General features: G+C 43.1%; 1 protein-coding gene and 1 long non-coding RNA gene across 4 annotated transcripts in view; one reads left to right on the forward strand and one right to left on the reverse strand.

The window, feature by feature from the left end:
* Positions 1 to 26,548, forward strand: LOC134348651 (uncharacterized). The gene is made up of 3 exons (XR_010018463.1): positions 1 to 49; positions 17,076 to 17,135; positions 26,282 to 26,548. It is a non-coding gene; the product is annotated as an uncharacterized LOC134348651 (long non-coding RNA).
* abcb11a (ATP-binding cassette, sub-family B (MDR/TAP), member 11a) overlaps positions 1 to 26,908 on the reverse strand; it is a 113,089-nt gene that overhangs the window by 85,040 nt on the left and 1,141 nt on the right. For 2 of the 3 annotated variants that reach the window (XM_063052376.1, XM_063052374.1), the window contains exons 2-5: positions 10,061 to 10,183; positions 9,276 to 9,297; positions 9,075 to 9,131; positions 8,915 to 8,963 (exon numbers count right to left, since the gene is read on the reverse strand). In XM_063052376.1, the coding sequence (XP_062908446.1) occupies positions 8,915 to 8,963; positions 9,075 to 9,131; positions 9,276 to 9,297; positions 10,061 to 10,136 (204 nt within the window). In that variant the 5' untranslated portion in view covers positions 10,137 to 10,183. Of the gene's footprint in view, positions 1 to 8,914; positions 8,964 to 9,074; positions 9,132 to 9,275; positions 9,298 to 10,060; positions 10,184 to 24,606; positions 24,952 to 26,908 lie in introns of those variants that run through there. The other variant, XM_063052375.1, reaches the window with a different exon arrangement.

Raw genomic sequence — 26,908 nt, forward strand, 5'->3', positions numbered from 1 at the left:
AAAATCCATGCAGTTTCTGAACAAGACAATGCTGCGACACAATGAATTGGTAAGTGTTGTGTATTTAATATTTCAGTGGTATTGTAAATGCATTCTTGTTCTTAATCATCATGCAACCAGCTGATGAACTAGACTACAATATTAACAGACTCATGAAGTTAGTGGATTCAGCCCAGTATATCACGGGTAAAGCCTCTCCAGCCATTCAGGACATCTACATGAGATGCTATCATAGGAAAGCAGCATCCTCACCACCTAAGCCGTGCACTTTTCTCACTGCTGCCATCAGGGAGAAGGTGCAAGAGCCTCAGGAACAAGAACAGTTGCTACCCCTTAACCTTCAGGCTCTTGAACAAAAGAGGACAACTATACTCACTTGTCCATCCATTGAGATGTTCCCACAACCAATGATCTCACTTTAAGGGATCTTTATGTCATTATCTCATGTTCTTGATATTTATTACTAATTATTTATATTTGCATTTGCAGTTTGTTGTCTTCTGCACTCTGGTTGATCTTTCATTGATCCTGTGGGCATGTGGCCAAGCAGTTAAGGCATTGGACTAGCGACCTGAAGGTCATGAGTTCAAGCCCCAGCTGAGGCAACGTGTTGTGTCCTTGAGCAAGGCACTTAATCACACATTGCTCTGCGACGACACTGGTGCCAAGCTGTATGCGTCCTAATGCCCTTCCCTCGGACAACATTGGTCTCATGGAGAAGGGAGACTTACAGCATGGGCAATTGCTTGCCCAGGCCTGCGCCCTGGAGGGTGAAGACTTTCCAGGCGCAGATCCATGGTCTCGCAAGACTTTAATTTTAAGTTACTATACTATAGATTTGCAATTTGCCCACAGGAAAATGAATCTCAGGGTTGTATATGGTGACATATATTGTACTTTGATAATGAAGTTTACTTTGAACTTTGAAGCAATTCCATACAGAGCAAATGCTGAGAGATAAATTGGCCAATGCTGAAAACTCCTGCTTTGGAATGGTTCAGCTTTAATTAAAGAGTGGAATGAATTTTTACTGTTGAAAAGCCATGTTGCTCTGTTGTGATTTCATACCAAAAATCTAGCTTTTCAGTTATACATCACATCCAAATCAGTGATAGAAGTAGTAGATAAGGCCCAGTCCAACATGGGTAAAGCCCTCTCCACCATTGAGCACATCTACACAGAGCGTAGTCACAGGATCCATCATCAGAGATCCCTACCATCCAAGGTCACGCTCTCTTCTCGAGGATGCCATCAGGAAGAAGGCACAGGAGTCTCAGGAATCACACCACCAGGGTCAGGAGCATTTATTACCACTCAACCATCAGCCTCTTGAACCAAAGGGGATAAATTCACTTGCTCCATCACTGAACTGTTCCCACAAACAATGTACTCACTTTCAAGGACTCTTCATCACATGTTCTCAATTTTTTTTTAAATTTACATAATTTGTTGTCTTTGCATTTGATGGGTTGTCTACTCCGTTGGGCGCGGTCTCTCACTGATTCTATAATGATTCTCGGACTTGCTGAGTACGCCCGCAAGAAAACAAACCTGAGGGTTGTATATGGTGACACAGAGTATGTATTTTGATAATACATTTATTTGAACTTAAGAACTTTGAAACTGAACTGCTAAATATTTCCAACATTTTCCAATCATATTTCAGGTTTCTAGCAACTGCTTCCTTTCAGTATTAGGACTCTGTATGTTGGATGATCGCACCTGCATTTGCACATGCATGAAGGCCAAGCTCCAAGTTTATTCTCAAATGCAGAAATGCATATATCCATAGGTCATTCTCATATCAGACTGTGAAATTCTAGAGCCACAGAAAACAATCTGTGCAAACAGAAAAATAAGAATAATGATAAATAAATAATCAATAGATGTCTAGAACATGTGACGAAGAGACCTTGACAGTGAGTCTTCAGGCGTTTTAACACAAGGGATTTGCAGTAACTTGTACGTCTTGTGGAGATTCATGCCAACTTTGGGAATAGTGGGCAGGTTTGTGACATCTATTGCAACACTGTTTTCTCTTCAGCAGTACTAAAGTCTCCTTGAAATTGACATCTATGATGTGCTCTGTTCAAAGTAAATATATGCCAGCATATATCAGAATCATAACGAGAATCAGGTTTATTATCATTGGCATGTGACGTGAAATTTGTTAACTTAGCAGCAGCAGTTCAATGCAATACATAATATATAGAGCAAATATATACAAATCTATAGAATAGTAACTATAACATGATCAGTGAAAGATAAACCAGAGTGCAGAAGATGACAAACTCTGCAAATGTAAATATAAACAATTAGCAATGAATACCGAGAACATGAGATAATGAGATAAAGAGTCCTTAAAGTGAGATCATTGGTTGTGGGCTAATCTCAATGGATGGGCAAGAGAGTGTAGCTCTCCTCTTTTGTTTCTAAAGCCTGATGGTTGTGAGGTAGTAATTGTTCTTGAACCTAGTGATACGAGTCCAGAGCCTCTTGTACCTTCTACCTGGTGGCAGCAGTGAGAAAAGATCATGGACTGAATGGTGAAGATCTCTGATGATGGATGCTGCTTTCCTATAACAGTGTTTCATGTAGATGCGCTCAATGTTTGGGAGGGCTTTGCCCGTGATGTACTGAGCCAAATCCATTTTTTTTTGGAGGATTTTCCATTCAAAGGCATTGGTTTTTCCATACTAGGCCGTGCTGTAGCCGGTCAATATACTCCCCACAACACATCTATAGAAATTTATGAAGGAGTAGTAACTTTTCTTGAACCTGACAGTTTAGAGAATCAAGAACATTGTGCACAGCATGGCACAGGTAAACAGATAAATGACTACTGACTCACTACTGAATCATCCTCTGTTTCACAGCAGGAGTTGAGGAAAACTGCCACAACATGACTCAACAAGACAAAGACAATCTGTCAGCTGGCCATGAATCATGATTACTTCTTCTGTAATCATGACAAAGAAATTCGTCCTGTGTTTTGGTCACCAAATTACAGGAAGGATATAAATAATTTTGAAAGAGTGCAGAGAAGGTTTACAAGGATGTTGCCGGGACTTGAGAAACTCAGTTACAGAGAAAGGTTGAATAGGTTAGAACTTTATTCCCTGGAGCGTAGAAGAATGAGGGGAGATTTGATAGAGGTATATAAAATTATGATGGGTATAGATAGAGTGAATGCAAGCAGGCTTTTTCCATTGAGGCAAGGGGAGAAAAAAACCAGAGGACATGGGTTAAGGGTGAGGGGGGGCTTCTTCACACAGAGAGTGGTGGGAGTATGGAATGAGCTGCCAGACGAGGTGGTAAATGCGGGTTCTTTTTTAACATTTAAGAATAAATTGGACAGATACATGGATGGGAGGTGTATGGAGGGATATGGTCTGTGTGCAGGTCAGTGGGACTAGGCAGAAAATGGTTCGGCACAGCCAAGAAGGGCTAAAGGGCCTGTTTCTGTGCTGTAGTTTCTATGGTTCTATGGTTCTATGGTTTCTTCATCACCAAAATCCACCCAACCTGATAAACCAGGAACAGTACCTTCCTGAGCTTCCTTTAGGTTATGTATGGTATGCAGAGAGCTCAGGAGAAGCACAATGATAAAAATGAAACACTAGGAGATTTGTGACCAGTAGCACTACTTTGTGTGGAGCAAAAATAACACGTTGTTGTTCAAAGAGATATTTTTTAAAGATCAGTTTTTCTTGATAAATTGACATAGAAAGACCAAACAGTGAAAATCAGCCACAAACAAAAGGGCAAGACAAGGGAACGCACCAGCCCGTGTCGAGGTTTCAGAAGCGGAAAGAGTGAGCAGTTCCAAGTCCTGGGTGTCAGCTTCTCTGAGGATCTATCTTCAGCCCAACATATTGATGCAGCTACAAAGAGGGCACAGCAGCAGCTAAATTTTACTTGGAATTTGAGAAGATTTGGCATGTCACCAAAGACACTAGCAAATTTCTACAGATGTACCATGGAGAGCACTCTAACGCTGTCTAATATGTGGGGGAGCACTGAACAGGGTTGACATAAGCTGCAGAATGTTGTAAATTCAATCAGCTCCATCATGGGCCCTAGTGTCCCCAGCATCCAGGATTCTGTTCGCATTGCTGCCATCAGCAGGGAGGTACAGGAGCCCGCAGGATTCATTAGTTGCTACTTTCTGGAAGACTGGCAAAGGAAAAGCCACTGCTGAAAAAAAACTCACATGAAATCTCAGATAGTTTACCAGAAGACATGTGGGAGCCTCTAAAGTCAGGTAGAAGAAGGTTCTATGTCTGATGAAGCTAAAATTGAGCTTTGCAGCCATCAGACTAAACGTTATGTTTGGTCTAAGCCACACAATGCACATCATTAAAAACACACCATCCCTACCGTGAAGCATGGCAGTGGCTGCATCATGCTGTGGGAATGCTTCACTGCAGCAGGTCTTGGAAGGCTTGTGAAAGTAAAGGATAAAATGAATGCAGTAAATACAGGGAAATCCTGGAGGGAAATCTGATGCAGTCTGCAAGAGAACTGTGACTTGGGAGAAGACTTGTTTTCCAGCAAGACAATGACCCCAAGCATAAAGCCAAAACTACACAGGAATGGCTTAAAAACAACAAAGTTAATGTCCTAGAATGGCGAAATCAGAGTCCAGACCTCAATCCAATTGAGAATTTGTGGCTAGACTTGAAAAGGGCTGTTCACTCATGATCCCCATGCAATCTGACAGAGCTTGAGCAGTTTTGTAAAGAAAAATGGAGAAAAATTGTAGTGTCCTGGTGTGCAAAGCTGATAGAGACCTATCCACAGAGATTCAAGGCTGTAATTGCTGTTAAAGGTGCATCTACTAAATACTGACTTGAAGGGGGTGAGTAATTATGCAATCAATTATTTTGTGTGTTTTTTTTCATTTATAATTAATTTAGATCTCTTTGTAAAGATCTGTTTTCATTTTGACACATGAGTCTTTTTCTGATGATCAATGTCAAATAAACCAAATTAAACCCACTGTGATTCAATGTTGTAACACAATAAAACACGAGAACGTCCGGGGGGGGGTGGGGTTAATACTTTTTATAGGCACTAGGTATACTTCTTACGGCAATTTACTGTATTTATGTATTGCAGTGTGTACTGCTCTCACAAAATAACACATTTCATGACACATGCCGATGATATTAAATCTGTTTCTGATTCAGATTCTGCAAAATGCATTCTTAGCAGCACAGTTAAAAGGTGATATTGCTAATTCCTTGTATAAGACTCTAAGTTATATTTGAGGAAGAAATAATCATAATGGGCCAGCATGCTAGGGTAGTGGTCAGTCCAAATGCTTTCCATCACCAGTAATCATTAACCAGGATTCAATTCTTGCTGCTGTATTATAAATTTTATATATACATCATTATAAGAGGATTATAAGTTCTCCCTGTGACCACATGGGTTTCTTCCTGGTGTCCTGGTTTCCTCCCACATTCTAAAGATGTATGAGTTAGGGTTAGTGAGTAACTGGCTTGCAATTTTGGTAGTAATCTATGCATTTAGCCGAAAGAGATGGGGGAGATTGTACTTGGAATTTTATGTCCGTATTTACTCAGGATTTGGACACAGCATCTATGAAGTGAGACGAAGGAGCAATAAGGTCATGGACCCTAAACAGATTACAGAGGAGGAGGTGTTTGCTGTCTCTAGGGTCTGACAAGGTGTTTCCTCAGATCCTGTGTGGGGCTGCAGGGTTCCTAGAAGAGATATTTGAAAAATCATTAGTCACGAGTATGGTGTTGGAGGTTTGGAGGACAGCTAATTTTGTTCCATTGTTTAAGAAAGGCTCTAAGAATAAGTCAGGAAGTTATAGGGCGGTGAGCCTGACATTAGTAGTGGGTAAGTTATTGGAAGGCATTCTAAGAGACTAGAAATATAAGTATTTCGATAGACGGGCTGATTTGGGATAGTCAACATGGCTTTGTGCATGGTGGGTCATATCTAAACAATCTTGTAGAGAATTTCGAGGAAGTTAGCAGGAAAGGTAATGAAGGAAAGGCAGTGGATGTTGTCTACAAGGACGTTAGCAAGGTTTTTGACAAGGTCTTGCATGGGAGGTTGGTCAAGGAAGTTCAGGCACTTGGCATTGAACATGAGGTTATAAATTTGATGAGGCTTTGCCTTTGTGGGAGAAGCCAGAGAGTGGTGGTAGATGGTTGCCTCTCTGACTGGAGGCCTGTGACTAGTGGTGTGCCACAGGGATCGGTGCTGGGTTCATTGTTATTTGTCCTCTATATCAATGATCTGGATGATAATGTGGTAAACTGGATCAGCAAATTTTCTGATGACACCAAGATTGGAGGTGAAGAGGACAGTGAGGAAGACTATCAAAGCTTACAACAGAACTTGGATCTGCTAGAAAAATGGGCTGAAAAATGGCAAATGGAATTTAATGCAGACATCTGTGAGGTGTTGCACTTTGGGAGGACCAACCAGGAAACGTTTTATACAGTGAGTGGTCAGGCACTGAGAAGTGTGGTAGAACAGAGGGATCTGGGAATACAGATCCATAATTACTTGAAAGTGGTGCCACAGGTAGATTGGGGTGTAAAGAAAGTTTTTGGCACATTGGCCTTCATAAATTTGAGTACAGGAGTAGGGATATTATGTTGAAGTTCAACAAGATGTTGGTGAGGCCTAATTTGAAGTACAGTGTGCAGTTTTGATCACCTACCTCCAGGAAAGATGTCAATAAGATTGAAAGATTACAGAGAAAATTTACAAAGGATGTTGCTAGCATTTGAGGATCTGAGTTATAAGGAAAGGTTGAATTAGTGGGACTTTATTCCCTAGAACGAAGGAGAATTAGGGGAGATTTGACAGAGGTATACAAAATTATGAGAAGTACAGATAGAATAAATGCACTGAGGTTGGATGATACTAGAAATAAAGGTCATGGGTTAAGGGTGAAAGGTGAGAAGCTTAAGGGGAACTTCTTCACTCCGAGATCAGTAAGAGTGTGTAATGAGCTGCCAGTGCAAGTGGTGTAGGTGGAATCAATTTCAACATTTAAGGGAAACTTGGATAGCTATGTGGATGGGAGAAAAATGGAGGGCTATGGCTCAGGAGTTGGTTGATGGGACTAGGCAGATTAATAGTTCATCATGTACAAGATGGGCTGAAGGTCCTGCTTCTGTACTGTAGAGTTCTATAACTATAACTGTAATGGAATGCAGTTACACATTTTTCCTTCAGAAAGTATAATGAACATATCTAGTGAGCTTCTATCAAAGTTCAAAGTAAATTCTATTATTAAAGTACATGTATGTGACCACATACAATCCTGAGATTCATTTTCTCACTGGCATACTCAGTAAATCCAAGAATCAATGAAAGACCAAAGCCAACAGGACAAACAATTGATATGCAAAACGCAACAAACTGAGCAAGTGCAAATGCAAAAGAAAAAAAGGAAATAATAATCATAAATAAATAGCCAATAAATATGAATATGAGATGAAGAGTCCTTGAAAGTGAATCCATAGGTTGTGGGAACAGCTCAGTGATGGAGCAAATGAAGTTATCCCATCTGGTTCTGTTTGGGGGGGGGGAAGAATCTGTGTCTGTGTGTGTCTTTCTGTGTCTGTTTTTGATTCTGTCTTTTTTTTATTAATTTATTTATGAGTTTCTACAATACAACAAAAAAACCATCAGCAAAAGAGATTTATGCAGTGCAAAACAAACATGACTAATGCACAATTCATAACAATAAAGAAAAAGCACCCAAAATAAAATCGTATATAGTTGGTTCTGGACTTGTTTATTTGCATAAATCCATCGGGTAAAGGTTTAATATCTACTATTCACGATAATTTAGCGACCTTGAGGTGTGCCCCCTTTGATAAAATTAGAACTGCCTGGGAGCATGATTTAAATATTTCTCTGTCTGACGAGGTTTGGGATTCAATTCTTAATTCAGTTAACTCAACCTCTTTATGCACTGGCCACTGTCTTTTGCAGTTCAAGGCTCATATGTCTAAAACTAAATTATTGCGGTTCTATCCTGATATTAGTCCCTTTTGTGACAAGTGTAAAGGGGGGAGCGAGGCTTCTCTTATCCATATGTATTGGGCTTGTCCTAGTTGGAGAAATTTTGGAGAGAAGTCTTTGTAACTTTATCCCATATTCTTAATTGCCACTTAGAACCTAACCCTTTGATTGCTCTTCCTGGCACCTCGGGTGAAGTTGACATGCATTTGAGTCCGACTAAACGTCAAACATTATCTTTTGCCTCTCTTTTGGGCTAGATATTTAGTTCTTCTTAGGTGGAGAGATGTTACCCCGACCACTCATGCTCAGTGGCTCAGAGACATTATGTCCTGTTTAGACCTTGAAAAGATTCATTACTCACTTCTTAATTCGGACATTAACTTCCATAAGGTGTGGGGACCTTTTCTTGAATATTTTCATAATTCCTCTTTAGATTAAAAGTTTATCTTCCTTTTTTTTGTATTTTATTCCCTTACTTTCAGCTTTTTTTTTCTGGTTAAGTTTTATGGTCTTTTTCATGTGAAATATGTTATAGTTTAGGTAGTAGACAATATACATTTTTATATTTACAGCTCTGTGGTGACAAAAGCTCTGTTTAACTTTTCTTTACATTGAAATGGTTGGCTTGGATTTGCGTAGTGGGAGGGTGGGGAGGATTCTGTCTTTATATGTGTGTTGGTTTATTTCTTATGTTCTTAAGAACCAGTTAATAACTCTTAACACATTATTGTACCCTGGCATCACGGAGAGTTTACCTGAGAGTTAAGAATAGTCTATTTCTAACTCTACTTGTTTGTTCTAATATAAAGGAACCAGCAGACCCCATTTTGAAGCTTACACAAAAATTTAAAATACAGAAATACTGTCAATAAAAAGAATTCAGAATTACCAGCTCAAAAAATCCGATTTTAATGCTGTCTTCCTTTTTCAATGCTGACCTTAAATACAATAAACTTAAAAGTCAATAAAGCCCAAGGGTAGCCCAACATGAACAAATTGCGGTTAGTGTATAACTAACATCAAAATGTTAATACTTTGTTTGGGCTTACATCTTTTCATTGCTATTGTCAGTTTTTGAAGAATTTCCATTTACCGTGTAGACGTCTCTGTAAAACAGGAACCAGACAAGGAGTGAAAGAGAAGAAATAATTTCAACGTCAACAACGTTCATTACTTTATTGCCATGCCATGAAGCACGTAATTTTATAAATGTATATCATTTTACATACCAGTATACTCAGTATACTCACTTTTCACTTGAATCATGAATATCTGTAATAGGAAAAGCATCTGTCAAATGATATAATAAAAACAGCAATGACACACTCTGAGTGGCAGGGTGGAGATATGTCCATACCTTCCTGCCACTAGCCTGCAAGTCCCCCTTGGGCAAGGTGATGCACCTGTTTAATGCCTCCCCCCACCCCGATCAGGGTCATGTGAAGCCACGGGAGCAGGTGATGGATGAGCAGCTGGCGCAATGTCACAAGTCCTAGCGATGCCCAGCAGACAATCTCTGAAGAGCATTGATAATGACTGGGGTCAACCATCTTGTAAAGATACCTGCCCAGAAGAAGGAAATAGCAAACCACTTCTGTAGAAATATTTGCCAAGAACAATCATGGTCAAGTCCATAATCACCCACGTCATAAGACAGCACATAATGATGATGATGAATGATATACTTACCTTTAATTGGAGAATATGCCCAAGGCCCTTTTCAGAGTTTATTGAAAAACATGGAAACTAAGGCAACAGTGTGTAATTTCCATATTGCTATGTACAGTAAGTACATAAGAGAGGAAAACAACGCTCTGTTACAAACAAGGCAGAGGTTCATTTAATCTGATGCCCATTCAACCCAAGATTGATTAATTTTATTAAGAAGTGGTCCAGATAGTTATTTCTAGCGACATGGATAGCGATTAATATACCAGATAATGGGCACCTGTGGTAATTCAAAAGGGAAGAAGCTAACTTTACAAACAACTTTTTCAGCACCCCAAAGTTTTCCTAAAAAATTGAGCTTTTTTACCTAGATATTCTGACTCAAATGCCCTATTGTCTTCACCAAACGATCGAAAACGATGAAGAATAACAGAATTTGACATTTTCAAAGTAGCTTGCTTTCATGGAGCTGTTCAATTCTGTTGATTAACTGAAGAAAATGAGGAAAAATTTAAAGTTAAAATATGATATTAAAGAACATAGAACAATTTAGGAATAGGCCCTTCTGCCCACAAAATCTATGCCAAACACAATGTCAAATAAAACCAAGTCATTAATTCCCTGCATATTCATGCGTCTATTTCACAGTCTCTTAAACACTAATATTTATTTATTGAGATACAAGGCCCCTCTGACACTTTGAGCTGTGTCATCCAGTGGTGGTTGTCTCTCGGGGTCCGAGGAAGACTGAACGTTGTGAGGTCATCTGTGGATACGCATGTGGCTTCGGAGGCTGAAGTCTGAAGCACACATGCGGTTGCAGGTTGGACGTGGAATGGCGGTTGTTAGAACAGGTGCATACACAGCTTTGTGGCGTCGGTCTCGTGCTGCTGCAAGGCGCTGATTTCGGTCATCCTCAAAGTCAGATGCAGCTTTTCTGGTCAGGGCGCGCCATGCAGCCCCGTTGGCTGCCAACTCCTCGAGTCATCGAGGCTGGAGATCTGCCCATTTGATGTACGATTTCAGATTGTCTTTGAATCTTTTTTTGGGGCGGCCCTGATTGTGACTGCCGTGCTCAAGCTCACCGTAGAGCAGCTGCCTGGGGATTCTTGTTTCACCCAGCCCCAGAAGAGGTCCCAATGATCCTGAAACCTGAAACCCTGCCCCTCACACCAGTTCCTCCAGTTCCTTCCTGTAAAGAGGCAACCACAACTGCACTCAATACACCAAGTGCAACCTAACCAGAATTTTAAACAGCTGAAAAGAAATTTTAAAATATTAATAATTAGTGAGTTCAATGGATGTTCCAAGGACTGTTCTCTGTGTAAAAATGTAAGGGAGATATCCATATTTCTGTAATTTTAAACCTGCTAGCCTAATAACAGGGTGGTGGGGTGGTGATGTGTCTTTACCAGAGGAGGTGTAAGGTGCTCCTTCCCTCCGCTAGCCTACAGGTCACCCGTGAGCAAGGTGTGGCACCTGCTTAGCCCCTCCCTCCCCCCTGCCCAATCTGGGTCACGTGAAGCCATGGGAGCAGGCGGTCAGAATCAGAATCAGAATCCGAATCAGGTTTATTATCATGGGCATGTGACGTGAAATTTGTTAACTTAGCAGCAGCAGTTCAATGCAGTACATAATATAGGAGAGAGAGAAAAAATAAATAAAACAATAAAACTTAATAATAAATAAACAAGTAAATCAATTACGTATATTGAATAGACTTTAAAAATATGCAAAAAACAGAAATACTGTGTATTAAAAAAAGTGAGGTAGTGTCCAAAGCTTCAACGTCCATTTAGGAATCGAATGGCAGAGGGGAAGAAGCTGTTCCTGAATCGCTGAGTGTGTGCCTTCAGGCTTCTGTATCTCCTACCTGATGAGAAAAGGGCATGTCCTGGGTGCTGGAGGTCCTTAATAATGGACGCTGCCTTTCTGAGACACCGCTCCCTGAAGATGTCCTGAGTACTTTGTAGGCTAGTACCCAAGATGCACAATTAACATTAACATTCATTTTTGTTGGAAGGATTATCCATACTGATTCCAGGAAAAAGAATTATTTGTTGGATTGAAAGGCTCACTTGAGATTAAGTTATTAGCTGCTACGATCGTGGTGGGTATTTAACAATCTGTTTACATCTACCTCTAGTAGTTCCAAAATCTGATGACCCAATATTCTCTAATGACTACTTCTGTAGATTTTTATTATCATCCATCACAATATGCATAGCTATATGGACAGAAAAGGAATGGAGGGTTATGGGCTGAAAGCAGGTTGGTGGTTCTAGGTGAGAGTAAGCGTTCGGCACGGACTAGAAGGGCCGAGATGGCCTGTTTCCGTGCTGTAATTGTTATATGGTTATATGGAGCTGACTAGACATACAACCTCCTGCAGCTTCTTTCGGTCCTGTGCAGTAGCCCCTCCATACCAGACAGTGATGCAGCCTGTCAGAATGCTCTCCACAGTACAACTATAGAAGTTTTTGAGAGTATTTGTTGACATGCCAAATGTCTTCAAACTCCTAATGAAGTATAGCCGCTGCCTTACCTTCTTTATGACAACATTGATATGTTGGGACCAGGCTAGATCGCTGGTCATATGAGCAGCTGGTGCATATCACAAGTCCTGGTTATGTGACCACAGATGCCAGGCAATCTCCAGGACGGAGATGTCTTCCTTTTTTAAAGAAAGAGGCTTCCATTCCTCCACCATCAACTCTGCTCTCAAACGCACCTCTCCCATTTAGAACATAGAACATAGAATAGTACAGCACATTACAGGCCCTTCGGCCCACAATGTTGTGCCGACCCTCAAACCCTGCCTCCCATATAAGCCCCCACCTTAAATTCCTCCATATACCTGTCTAGTAGTCCCTTAAACTTCACTAGTGTATCTGCCTCCACCACTGACTCAGGCAGTGCATTCCACGCACCAACCACTCGCTGAGTAAAAAACCTTCCCCTAATATCCCCCTTGAACTTCCCACCCCTTACCTTAAAGCCATGTCCTCTTGTATTGAGCAGTGGTGCCCTGGGGAAGAGGCGCTGGCTATCCACTCTATCTATTCCTCTTATTATCTTGTACACCTCTATCATGTCTCCTCTCATCCTCCTTCTCTCCAAAGAGTAAAGCCCTAGCTCCCTTAATCTCTGATCATAATGCATATTCTCTAAACCAGGCAGCATCCTGGTAGATCTCCTCTGTACCCTTTCCAATGCTTCCACATCCTTCCTATAGTGAGGTGACCAGAACTGGACACAATACTCCAAGTGTGGCCTAACCAGAGTCTTATAGAGCTGCATCATTACCCCACGACTCTTAAACTCTATCCCTCGACTTATGAAAGCTAACACCCCATTAGCTTTCTTAACTACCCTATCTACCTGTGAGGCAACTTTCAGGGATCTGTGGACATGTACCCCGAGATCCCTCTGCTCCTCCACACTGCCAAGTGTCCTGCCATTTACTTTGTACTCTGCCTTGGAGTTTGTCCTTCCAAAGTGTACCACCTCACACTTCTCTGGGTCGAACTCCATCTGCCACTTCTTAGCCCACTTCTGCATCCTATCCATGTCTCTCTGCAATCTTCAACAATCCTCTACACTATCTACAACACCACCAACCTTTGTGTCGTCTGCAAACTTGCCAACCCTCCCCTCTACCCCCACATCCAGGTTGTTAATAAAAATCACGAAAAGTAGAGGTCCCAGAACAGATCCTTGTGCGACACCACTAGTCAAAATCCTCCAGTCTGAATGTACTCCCTCCACCATGGCCCTCTGCCTTCTGTAGGCAAGTCAATTCTGAATCCACCTGGCCAAATTTCCCTGGATCCCATGCCTTCTGACTTTCTGAATAAGCCTACCATGTGGAACCTTGTCAAATACCTTACTAAAATCAAAGTAGATCACATCCACTGCACTTCCCTCATCTATATGCCTGGTCACCTCCTCAAAGAACTCTATCAGGCTTGTTAGACACGATCTGCCCTTCACAAAGCCATGCTGACTGTCCCTGATCAGACCATGATTCTCTAAATGCCCATAGATCCTATCTCCAAGAATCTTTTCCAACAGCTTTCCCACCACAGACATAAGGCTCACTGGTCTATAATTACCCAGACTATCCCTACTACCTTTTTTGAACAAGGGGACAACATTCGCCTCCCTCCAATCCTCTGGTACCATTCCCGTGGACAACGAGGACATAAAGATCTTAGCCAGAGTCTCAGCAGTCTCTTCCCTCGCCTCGTGGAGCAGCCTGGGAAATATTCCGTCAGACCCCGGGGACTTTTCCATCCTAATGTATTTTAACAACTCCAACACCTCCTCTCCCATAATATCAACATGCTCCAGAACGTCAACTTCACTCATATTGTCCTCACTGTCTTTAAGTTCCCTCTCATTGGTGAATACCGAAGAGAAGTATTCATTGAGCACCTTGCTCACTTCCACAGCCTCTAGGCACTTCTTCCCACCTTTATCTCTAGTCGGTCCTACCTTCACTCCTGTCATCCTTTTGTTCTTCACATAATTGAAGAATGCCTTGGGGTTTTCCTTTACCCTACTCGCCAAGGCCTTCTCATGCCCCCTTCTTGCTCTTCTCAGCCCCTTCTTAAGCTCCTTTCTTGCTTCCCTATATTCCTCAATAGACCCATCTGATCCTTGCTTCCTAAACCTCATGTATACTGCCTTCTTCCACCTGACTAGATTTTCCACCTCACTTGTCACCCATAGTTCCTTCACCCTACCATTCTTTATCTTCCTCACCGGGGCAAATTTATCCCTAACATCCTGCAAGAGATCTCTAAACATGGACCACATGTCCATAATACATTTCCCTGTAAAAACATCATCCCAATTCACACCCGCAAGTTCTAGCCTTATCGCCTCATAATTTGCCCTTCCCCAATTAAAAATTTTCCTGTCCTCTCTGATTCTATCCTTTTCCACGATAATGCTAAAGGCCAGGGAGCAGTGGTCACTGTCCCCCAGATGCTCACCCACTGAGAGATCCGTGACCTGACCCGGTTCATTACCTAGTACTAGATCTAGTATGGCATTCCCCCTCGTTGGCCTGTCCACATACTGTGACAGGAATCCGTCCTGGACACACTTAACAAACTCTGCCCCATCTAAACCCTTGGAACTAATCAGGTGCCAATCAATATTAGGGAAGTTAAAGTCACCCATGATAACAACCCTGTTATTTTTGCATCTTTCCAAAATCTGCCTCCCAATCTGCTCCTCTGTATCTCTGCTGCTACCAGGGGGCCTATAGAATACCCCCAATAGAGTAACTGCTCCCTTCCTGTTCCTGACTTCCTCCCATACTGACTCGAAAGAGGATCCTGCTACATTACCCACCCTTTCTGTAGCTGTAATAGTATCCCTGACCAGTAATGCCTCCCCTCCTCCCCTTTCCCCACCTCTCTATCCCTTTTAAAGTGCTGAAATCCAGGAATATTGAGAATCCATTCCTGCCCTGGTGCCAGCCAAGTCTCTGTAATGGCCACCACATCATAATTCCATGTATGTATCCAAGCTCTCAGTTCATCACCTTTGTTCCTGATGCTTCTTGCATTGAGGTACACACACTTTAGCCCTTCTACCCTACTGTCTTTACACCATTTATTCTGCTTCTCTTTCTTCAAAGCCTCTCTGTATGTTAGATCTGGCTTTACTCCATGCACTTCTTTCACTGCTCTATTGCACCGGGCTCCATGCCCCTTGCAAATTAGTTTAAACCCTCCCAAACCATTTCATGCACATCTGCTCTCACCCCATCCTCCCGCCACCCCACTAGGAATAGGGTTCCCCTTGTCCTAACCTACCACCCCACCAGCCTCCAGGTCCAATATATAATTCTCTGTAACTTCCGTCACCTCCAACGGGATTCCACCACTAAGCATATCTTTCCTTCCTCCCACTTTCTGCTTTCCGCAGGGATTGCTCCCTACGCGACTCCCTTATCCATTCGTTCCACCCCGCCCCCATCCCTTCCCACCGATCTCCCTCCTGGCACTTATCTTTGTAAGCGGAACAAGTGCTACACATGCCCTTACACTTCCTCCCTCACCACCATTCAGGGCCCCAGACAGTCCTCCCAGGTGAGGCGACACTTTACCTGTGAGTTGGCTGGGGTGATATACTGTGTCCGGTGCTCCCGGTGTGGCCTTCTATATATTGGCGAGACCTGACGCAGACTGGGAGACCGCTTTGCTGAACACCTACGCTCTGTCCGCCAGAGAAAGCAGGATCTCCCAATGGCCACACAGATGTTAAGATGAAGCTACACTCAGGTTGGAGGAACAACACCTTATATTCCGTCTGGGTAGTCTCCAACCTGATGGCATAAATACTGACTTCTCTAACTTCCGTTAATGTCTCTCCTCCCTTTCATACCCCATCCCTTATTTATTTATTTAATATATTTTTTTATTTTTTCCCCCTTTTCTCTTCTCTCTCTTTTTTCTCCCTCTGTCCCTCTCACTATAACCCCTTGCCTGCTCTCCACCCTCTGGGCTCCCCTCCCCCCTTCTCTTTCTCCCCAGGCTTCCCATCCCATGATCCTCTCTCTTCTCCAGCTCTTGGCTCCATCCCTCCCCCTCCTGTTTTTTCCTATCATTTCAGATCTCCCCCTCCCCGTCCTACTTTCAAATCTCTTAATGGCTCTTCCTTCAGTTAGTCCTGACAAAGGGTCTCGGCCCAAAACGTCAACTGTACCTCTTCCTATAGATGCTGCCTGGCCTGCTGCGTTCACCAGCATTTTTTGTGTGTGTTGCTTGAATTTCCAGCATCTGCAGATTTCCTCGCGTCTGTGAGTCTCTGAAGAGTATTGATAATGGCTGGGGTCACCCGTCTTGTAAAGACACTGCCCAGAAGGCAATGGCAAACCATCTATATAGAAAAAATTGCCAAGAACAACTATGGGCATAGAAAGACCATGATCACCCAGATCATCTGACATGGCACAAAATGAATGAATGAGCCTAATAACAGGAATGTACAATGTATCACAAACACAAGAACATCTGCAGATGCTGGAAATCTAAAATAACATACTCAAAACGCTGGAGGAACTCATCAGGCCAGGCAGCATCTATGGAAAAGAGTAAAAAGTTGACAGTTTGTGGCAAGACCCTTCATTCATGTGTTGATGTACATTATATGAATGTCATTTTATTGTTAAATGAAGAAATCATGACCAATCATGCCGAATTATTCCAGTTGACTCTGCATCTAAATTTTCAAGGTTGTCTCTTTAATGTTTCAATTGTGATGAAAGGTTTTTGACCTGAAACACTAACTCTTGCTCCATAGATGCTGCCTGGCTTTTGGAATAATCTCAATTATTCTTTTTCTTTGTCTTTATTTATTTTCAGACAGACAGAGACTGCAACTTGGCCAAGTAGTCCAAGAATGAGAAGTGAACAAAGATAAAGGTATACTGTCACTTGATTTAACAATCCCACAGCCATGCAGGTACAGGTATATAAATTAGAACTCAGCGCAGCCAGAACAGAGGGAAAAGTCGCTGCAGGTTCCTCTCTGCTTGACGGTTGGATGGTTTTTCTGTTCTGTTGTCCAATGAGAAATTCAATGAGAAATTCGATTGGTCACTCAACAGGAGAAAGTAGTTGGGTATAGACAGTTACATTCTCAGCTCTCAGTAACACAAAGGAGTCATGCCACAACAGGAATTACAAACAAAAGATATTTATTAAACTAAAGGTAAAGGGAAAAAGGGTGATGCTTGTTGTGTTAGTGCTGGCTACAGAATGTGAGAGAGGGAGTGGCCTTGTTTTTAAGCAGTCCCCAGCAGGTGAAAGCAATGAAAAGGTGTTCCAGAGAACTGAAACTCAGGTTAAAGAGGAAACACAGGCCAGAAATGTACAGGACATAATGCCCCCACCCTTAAAAAGGTTGCTGTGGGATCTGCAGTGAGATGGAGGAACTGAGCGAAATACATGTTAGTAGGGAAGTGGGGTTAGGTAAATTGAAGGGATTAAATGCAGATAAATCCCCAGGGCCAGAAGGTCTGCATCCCAGAGTGCTTAAGGAAGTAGCCCAAGAAATAGTGGATGCATTAGTGATAATTTTTCAAAACTCTTTAGATCCTGGATTAGTTCCTGAGGATTGGAGGGTGGCTAATATAACCTCGCTTTTTAAAAAAGGAGTGAGAGAGAAACCGGGGAATTATAGACCAGTTAGCCTGACATCGGTGGTGGGGAAAATACTAGAGTCAGTTATCAAAGATGTGATAACAGCACATTTGGAAAGCGGTGAAATCATCGAACAAAGTTAGCATGGATTTGTGAAAGGAAAATCATATCTGACAAATCTTATAGAATATTTTGAGGATGTAACTAGTAGAGTGGATAGGGGAGAACCAGTGGATGTGGTATATTTGGATTTTCAAAAGGCTTTTGACAAGGTCCCAAACTTAAAGCACACAGTATTGGGGGTATGGTATTGATGTGGATAGAGAATTGGTTGGCAGACAGGAAGCAATGAGTGGGAATAAATGGGACCTTTTCAGAATGGCAGGCAGTGACTAGTGGGGTACCGCAAGGCTCAGTGCTGGGACCCCAGTTGTTTACAATATATACTAATAACCTAAACGAGGGAAATAAATGCAGCATCTCCAAGTTTGCAGATGACACAAAGCTGGGCTGCAGTGTTAGCTGTGAGGAGGATGCTAAGAGGATGCAGGGTGACTTGGATAGGTTAGGTGAGTGAGCAAATTCATGGCAGATGCAATTTAATGTGGATAAATGTGAAGTTATCCACTTTGGTAGCAAGAACAGGAAAACAGATTATTATCTGAATGGTGGCCGATTAGGAAAAGGGGAGGTGCAACGAGACCTGGGTGTCATTATACACCAGTCATTGAAAGTGGGCATGCAGGTACAGCAGGCGGTGAAAAAGGCGAATGGTATGCTGGCATTTATAGCGAGAGGATTTGAGTACAGGAGCAGGGAGGTACTACTGCAGTTGTACAAGACCTTGGTGAGACCACACCTGGAGTATTGTGTGCAGTTTTGGTCCCCTAATCTGAGGAAAGATATTCTTGCCATAGAGGGAGTACAAAGAAGGTTCACCAGATTGATTCCTGGGATGGCAGGACTTTCATATGATGAAAGACTGGATTGACTAGGCTTATACTCACTGGAATTTAGAAGATTGAGGGGGGATCTGATTGAAACGTATAAAATTCTAAAGGAATTGGACAAGCTAGATGCAGGAAGATTGTTTCCGATGTTGGGGAAGTCCAGGACGAGGGGTCACAGTTTAAGGATAAAGGGGAAGCCTTTTAGGACCGAGAAGAGGAAAAACTTCTTCACACAGAGAGTGGTGAACCTGTGGAATTCTATGCCACAGGAAACAGTTGAGGCCAGTTCATCGGCTATATTTGAGAGGGAGTTAGATATGGCCCTTGTGGCTAAAGGGATCAAGGGGTATGGAGAGAAGGCAGGTACAGGGTTCTGAGTTGGATGATCAGCCATGATCATACTGAATGGCAGTGCAGGCTTGAAGGGCCGAATGGCCTGCTTCTGCACCTATTTTCTATGTTCCTATATAAAGCTACCCCAATAATGCACTCAGTATTTTCAATAGAGGATATAGAGCGTATGCAGATGTCAGAAACACCTATGACCTTGTAAGGGCATCTGCTAGCACTCTGTCTCTTCAACAGATATGGCAAAGCTTCAGGTCATGCCCCTGCAGGAATAAAATCCACTGCATTAAATGTTGGTTAGAATTCCTCATTCTGTGGAGAAAGACCAGAGGGTTATAGTCTGTATAAAAAGTAAGTGGAAAATTGGAAAAAAACATTGACATCAGAATGATTCAGGACAAGAATAAGGGCGAAAGCCTCCTTCTCCGTTGTGGAGTACTGCTTGTGATGGACCTCAAATTTCTTAGAGATACAGGATGATTCACGCCGAGAGTATCATCGTGGAGGAGTACAGCCCCGACACCAACATCACGAGCATGAACAGCTAGCTTAAAGGGCCTACTGAAATCAGGAGCTGCTGGGATAGGAGCACTACTTAGCACTGCCTTCAAATTGTCAAAGGCATGCTGACATGTATCCGTCCAAACATAAGGAAGCCTTGGGACTAAGCAGGTTCGTTCAGGGTGCAGCACCGGTGGAAATATTTTTGCAAAAAACTTCTGTCGTAACCTGCCATCCTGAGGAACCGTTTCAGACCTCTGTCCGGGATGCTGGCACAGCAAAGCTCACAAAGGCCTCTACTTCTCAATAGAGCAGACTTGATCATGGCTTACAACGTTACCCAGTTACGTAACTGTAGCTTGGAGAGGATTGGGGTCAAATTTGCTGCCACTGATTGCTTGAACACTGCCTGTAGCTGGACCTTATGTGGAGACCAGGTAGAGCTGTAAGTTACCGAATCATCAAGGTAAGCCTCACAACCTGCAACTCCCTCCAGCACCTTATTGACCAGATGCTGAAAAGTTGCTGGGGCACTCCTCGTTCCAAAAACCATGACCTTGTACTGGAAAAAAGCATCAGGAGTCACAAAAGCAAACATCTCACAGGCTTGCTGGGTTAATGGCACTTGCCAATAGCCCTTTAAGAGATCTAGCTTCATGACAAGGGATGCAGTCAACCTGGTCACTACAATCCTCTAGACAAGGAAGAGGATAGGATTCAGGCTTAGTTATAGAGTTTACATTGCCAGCCTCTGTGCAAAAACATACTGAACTGTCTGATTTATCAACCAAAAGACAAGGGGAACTCCAGGGGCTTGAGTTGGCGCTTAATAGGGTTTAACCCTGTATGGATGTTGGTGAAGTACATTATTACTGATGGAATACCAGAGAAGAGGGCCAAATAGATCACCTGAATGATGTCAGCACGCTCAGGAAGGTTTAGGTTAGACAGGCAAGTGTCCAAATCAGCCAGGACTTTGGAATTTGGCAACCTATCCTGAAGGATCTCTTTCGAAATGGCACCAACATTTCCCTCATCACCTGCAGATGGAGACTTCAGCACCGCCATGGGCTTAACCCATGAGGACACAGCGTGTTTCCAGTCATTGTAAGGTTTCAAAAGGTTAACGTGGCACAGACGCGTCTTATGCCTACGATCTGGAGTTTTTACCGGGTAGTCACACTGACGCCACTCTGTGATCGATCATTGTACTGAGCTTCAAGGCGGAGCCAGGCAGTGGCAGCAGGAGAAGCACTTGGTCTCCTGGAGGAAACACTCTGTGTTTAGCCTTCCTATCATACCAAGTTTTCATCTTTTTCTGAGCTGACTTCAAGCTTTCCCTGGCCAGTTCACATGCCCTACTAAGCCTAAAGCGAAAGTTAGACACATAGTCTAACAGGTTAGAAGGTTCATCAGCCAACCACATCTTTCAATAGTTTCAAAGGCCCTCTCGCTATATGGCCAAACACGAGTTCAGCTGGACTGAAACTGAGGGATTCCTGAGTTACCTCCTTCACTGCAAAGAGAAGAACGGAAATGTCATTATCCCAGTCCCTCTCAAACTCTTTGCAGTAGGCTCGTAGCATTGACCTGAGGGTTTGATGAAATCTTTCAGGTGCCCCCTGAGATTCTGGATGGTAAGCTGATGAGATACAATGCTGGATGGATAGCTGCTTTAGAAATTGGGAGAAGATGTGAGATGTAAAGTTTGACCCTTTGTCATACTGGACAACCATCTGTAAGGCAAATACTATGAAAAGTATAGTTGGAAATGGCAGAAGTTGGAATTTTACTCAACTAGGCATCTTCAGGAAATCAAGTAGATGCGCATACGATGGTCAGAAAATACTGATTACCAGACTTGGCACAGGGAAGAGGACCAACACAATCAACTAAGATTCGCTCGAAAGGCTTCCCTTTGGCAGGGATAGGATATAGATGAGCAACGGCGATCTTTTGATTGGGCTTACCAGCAGCCTGACACACCTGGCATGACCTGCAGTACTGAGCTACATCAGGCCTCACACCAGGCCAGAGAAAACGCCTAAGCACACGGTCAAGAGTTTCCTAGTGCCTGAATGACCAGCAGGGCAATGATCATGAGCCAAACACAACAAGTCAGGCCAGTAAACATCAGGAACAACAATTTGATAAACACTACTCCAATCGTCCTGAATGGACATTTTTGGAGTCCACTTCCTCACTAATATTCCATTGCTAATAAAACAGCCACAGAAGGCCTCTACAATTGCTTCCTTTGAGACCACCTCTTCACACAGAGGAGACAGAGAAGGGTCTCCTTTCTGTTCAAGCAGTAGCTGTTCACAAGAGGGTAACATTTGGCTGAACCCTGTTAGATCTACATCACCTTTGGCCATAAGGGTGTGACAAGGGCAATATCAGGGAGATTGTCAGAGCCCTTGCCTTTGTTTTGATCTTTCTGAGACATTGTACGAGTAGTAACACAAACAGGAAAGGTGTCTGGGAAAGTCATTTCAAGCTCATCTGGGCACCCCATGCACCATGGGATTAGAGGTAACTTCCAGGAAGGTAGCTGGCAGTCTACCGCCCACCAAACCACTCCCTTGAATGAAAGGCACACCTTCAATTGGGATTTGGGAACAGAGAGCAACAACAACTTCACCAGAAACCAAAAATGATTGGAGACAAACATAATGCAAAGGCATGGACAAAAAACCTACACCAAACCCTTTCACAAGTGTCTCAGAACCCAATGCAGACACATCAGAGAATGGCAAAACATCCTGGAGAATCACGGACTGAAAAGCTCCTGTGTCCCCCCAGATCTCAATGGGCTGCTTTGACTCAGGCTCAGAGGCAAGAGAAACGAAACCATCCATCAGGAAGGAAGAAGAGCCAGCCAACTTGTGTTTCTTGCTTGAGACATCACTGTCAGGAGATAGAGAGGAATTTGCCACAGTTTTCGCAAAAGGTACAGGCTTCGCAGAGTTCTGCTTTAAATTAAGCTTTGAGCATTCAGCAGTTAGACGACCCTTCTTCTTGCGGTAGAAACACACTTGGTGAGCTGTGGCGTTCTCAGATACAAAATTCTTAGCCAAGGGCGAGGCAAGGCGTACTGGTTTTAAAGGTCGTGCCTGATGGGATAGGGCTTTACCCCTGTATTCGGCTTGCTGTTTGCTGCCAAAACTGATTTTGACAAAACTGAGTTAAGACATACTCGGCAGCCAATATGGCAGCTTGCTCAAGGGTTGATGCCTTTTGCTCATTTCAATAAACAGATACAACATCAGGCAGACGGCTCTTAAATTCCTCAAGCACGATGAGTTGACTAAGTTGTCCCTTCATTTCTAGTTGTAGAGCTAAACACAACCAGTCAAAAGAGTTTCTTAAACACAAAATAATCTGCAGATGCTGGGGTCAAAGCAACACTCACAACACGCTGGAGGAACTCAGCAGGTTGGACAGAATCCGTGGAAAAGATTGGTCGATGTTTCGGGAAGGAACCCTGCGTCAGGTCCTGACGAAGGGTTCCGGCCCGAAACGTCGACCGATCTTTTCCAAAAGAGATTCTTTTTCTCTCTGGAAAACTCAACATATGTTTGCTGGTCAAGCTTACTATAGCACCTAGCACACTGGCAATAAGCCTTAGGAACTAACTCATAAGATTTCAAGATAAAAGCTTTGACCTCATCATAAGCTGTACTCTCTTCAATGCTTAGAGCAGAGTAGGCTTCCTGAGCAAAAGCAGGGTCCAGATGTGTTTATGCCAACCTGAAGTGGTAGCCACCCATTCAAAATGAGAGAAGTAATTCTTAACATCCCTCTCTGCAAATGGTGGAACTAATTAAGTGTGGTTACCTACATCAAATACAGAAGGATCAGCTTGATGATCTTTCTTAAACTCTAATTCCTTAAGGAAACACTCATATTTTAAATGCAGTTGAAGTTCTCTTAACAATTGTTCCTTATGTCTTGTCCTCTAACTGCTTCTCTTGCAGCACCATCTCCTTTAACCTCAACTCAATGGCAGCCTCTGACAAAGGAACACACATAAAAATTGCTGGTGAACGCAGCAGGCCAGGCAGCATCTATAAGAAGAGGTACAGTCGACGTTTTGGGCCGAGACCCTTTGTCAGGATGTTCTGACGAAGGGTCTCAGCCCGAAACATCGAACTGTACCTCTTCCTGGCCTGCTGCGTTCACCAGTAATTTTTATGTGTGTTGCTTGAAATTCCAGCATCTGCAGATTTCCTCGTGTTTGCTCTGACACTGGAGTAGGTTTGAGCACCAGGGGGACTGAACTAACCTCTAGAATCCCAGTATTTATCAACACTTCCCCGATGACCATTTTTACGCTCCCTTTTAACCAGTTTTCAGTGCTGGTAAACTCAATTTTGTAACGAGAAGCCAGCTGCAAAAGTTGATCTTTTGTGAACAGCTCAAGAGGCTCCTCAGAATGTTCTATAATGAACTGTACAAGAGATGCCACGTTTAAAAAGATTTCCTACCCCACACTAAAGTACTGACGAAGTCCAAAGTTCAGCACAAACATATGAATGGGGCGTTTAATACAAAGCAACACTAACTGAGTGCAAAGTGAGTATGGTCATCAAGTGCTAATCTAAATAATACACGATAAGTGAAATTCCAGACAAACGCAAATGGAACCTGTCACTGCCCCCCCCCACCTCGATACTGGCCTAGCCTTTGCTCTATCCTACTTATCTTTACGGTGTACTGGGCAAGTTTAAAAGCAAAGCTCCATGAAGCATAGACCAACAGGCTAATGGTCTTGTAGTACTGAAATCCTTACCTCCACCTGAAAACAAGTTTCTACCCAAGGCAACCTCGAAAACAACAAAGGAGTGAACCACAGGAAGAACTGATTACTCAGTCCAGCCGGAAAACTCCCCTAACTAACCAGGGTACTCGTGCACTAGTTAAACTAGCACACAAACAACCGTACTCACCTAGCAGCAGTTGTACCAGAAGTGTGACAAATGGCAAAGCGACAGCACGCCACAAAACAAAGTAACAAACAATCGAAAGGCCTGTGCACCACAAAAAATCTCAGGGCAAACACAACTTACACCCATCCTTTCAAAAGAACAAAAATTGGACGAGCCCCAATTACGTTACAACCTCGGCTCTCCGGAAGTGACACAACGGGAATTACAAACAAAAGATATTCATTAAATTAAAGGTAAGTTAAAGAGTAAAGGGGAAAAGGGAGAAGCATGGCGTGATAGTGCGGGCGACAGAATGGGAGAGTGCCAGTGGGAGTGGGAATGATCCTGTCTTTAAGCAGTCCCCAGCAGGTGCCGGCATTGGAAGAGTAATTGCAGATGTCCCAGCGAACTGCAACACAGGTTAAAGAGGAAACACGGACCAGGAAATGTACAAGACAATTAAATATTTAATGCATTTGCGGGTATTCCAAAAAGCATTGGTACAACATCAAAACACATGTAGTACCGAGCTCTCGCACACTACGGTATTAATTATATGTACTGCACTGTACTGCCGCTGCAAAATGGATTTCCTGGCGGATGTGAGTGATGATAAATCTGATTCTGATATGGGTCCCTATTGTGGACTGAGAGTGGCAAAGGGGGCAGGGAGAGGGGAATCGTGAGTGTGTCAGCACCCATGCCACCCCTCTCACCCCCGGCACTCCTTCTCTGCCACCTGTCCCACACCCCTCCCATGGCACTCCACCCTCACCATTCCCAGCATCATTTGCTCCTGCCAGATTTACAAACTTGCTCTCCCCTCCATATTGCCAAATACTCTTTTTTAGGATGATTGCATTCACAATCCCACCATTACCAGAATCTTTGCTGTTGCACATTAGGCAGCTAGTCCATGTTGTCAAGCCCACCTAGGCTGTGGAGACTTCATTTGAGAAAAGTTCCGAGATGCATATACTATGTGAACTCAGTCAGCTCCATCCCCAGCATTCAGGACATCTTCGATACCTCATAAAGGCGGCATCCATCACTAAGGACCTCCATCACCCAGGACCTGCCCTCTTTACATTGCTACCATCAGGGAGGAGGTATAGAAGCCTGAAGGAACACACTCAATGATTCAGAAACAACTTCTTCCCCTCTGCCATCTGATTTCTGAATGGACAGTGAATCCATGAGCACATATCTCATTAGTTTTTTTTCACTAATTAAGTAAAAACAAAAGTAGTGAGGTAGTGTTTATGGGTTCCTGGATCATTGAGTGTGTGCCTTCAGGATCCTGTACCTCCTCCCTGATGGTAGCAATGAGAAGAGGGCATGTCCTGGGTGATGGAGGTCCTTAATGATGGATGCTGCCTTTCTGAGGCATCGCTCCTTGAAGATGTCCTGGATGCTGGGGATGGAGCTGACTGAGTTTATATATATATTGTGTATATACCGGTGATAGAAATCCTGATTCAGATTCTGAAAGCATGGCTTTGTTGCATCCATATACATGTGTACTGCAACAGACTCAGGAGTTAGATGTTAACCGATATCCCACATATGTTTGACTTTGGAGATTTAAGTATTGATGACATAGTATACTGATGCAAGATGGATGTGTATTTGCTAACATTATGTCTGGTAACACAATAGCTGGACATTAATGATGTGAAATCCCTCCTGGTTGCAGAAGATCTCCAAGCTTTAAGAAGGGCAAGACAAGGGAACACACTAGCCCGTGTCGAGGTTTCAGAAGTGGAAAGAGTGAGCAGTTCCAAGTCCTGGTTGTCAGCTTCTCTGAGGATCTATCTTCAGCCCAATATATTGATGCAGCTACAAAGAGGGCACAGCAGCGGCTAAATTTTACTTGGAATTTGAGAAGATTTGGCATGTCACCAAAGACACTAGCAAATTTCTACAGATGTACCATGGAGAGCACTCTAACGCTGTCTAATATGTGGGGGAGCACTGAACAGGGTTGATATAAGCTGCAGAATGTTGTAAATTCAATCAGCTCCATCATGGACCCTAGTGTCCCCAGCATCCAGAACATTCTGTTCGCATTGCTACCATCAGCGGGGAGGTACAGAAGCCCGCAGGCGCACACTCAACGATTCAGGGACAGCTTCTTCCCCTCTGCCATCTGGTTTCTTAATGGACATTGAACCCATGAACACTACCTCACAACGTTTTTTTTTGCACTAATTTAATTTAACTATTAACTACAGGCATACTCAATAAATACGATAACCATAGTAGGATCAATGAAAGACTGCACCGACAGGGCAGACAATCACTGTGCAAAAGACAACAAAGA

The sequence above is a fragment of the Mobula hypostoma genome, chromosome 6 (assembly GCF_963921235.1).
Source record: "Mobula hypostoma chromosome 6, sMobHyp1.1, whole genome shotgun sequence".
Taxonomy (NCBI): Eukaryota; Metazoa; Chordata; class Chondrichthyes; order Myliobatiformes; family Myliobatidae; genus Mobula; species Mobula hypostoma.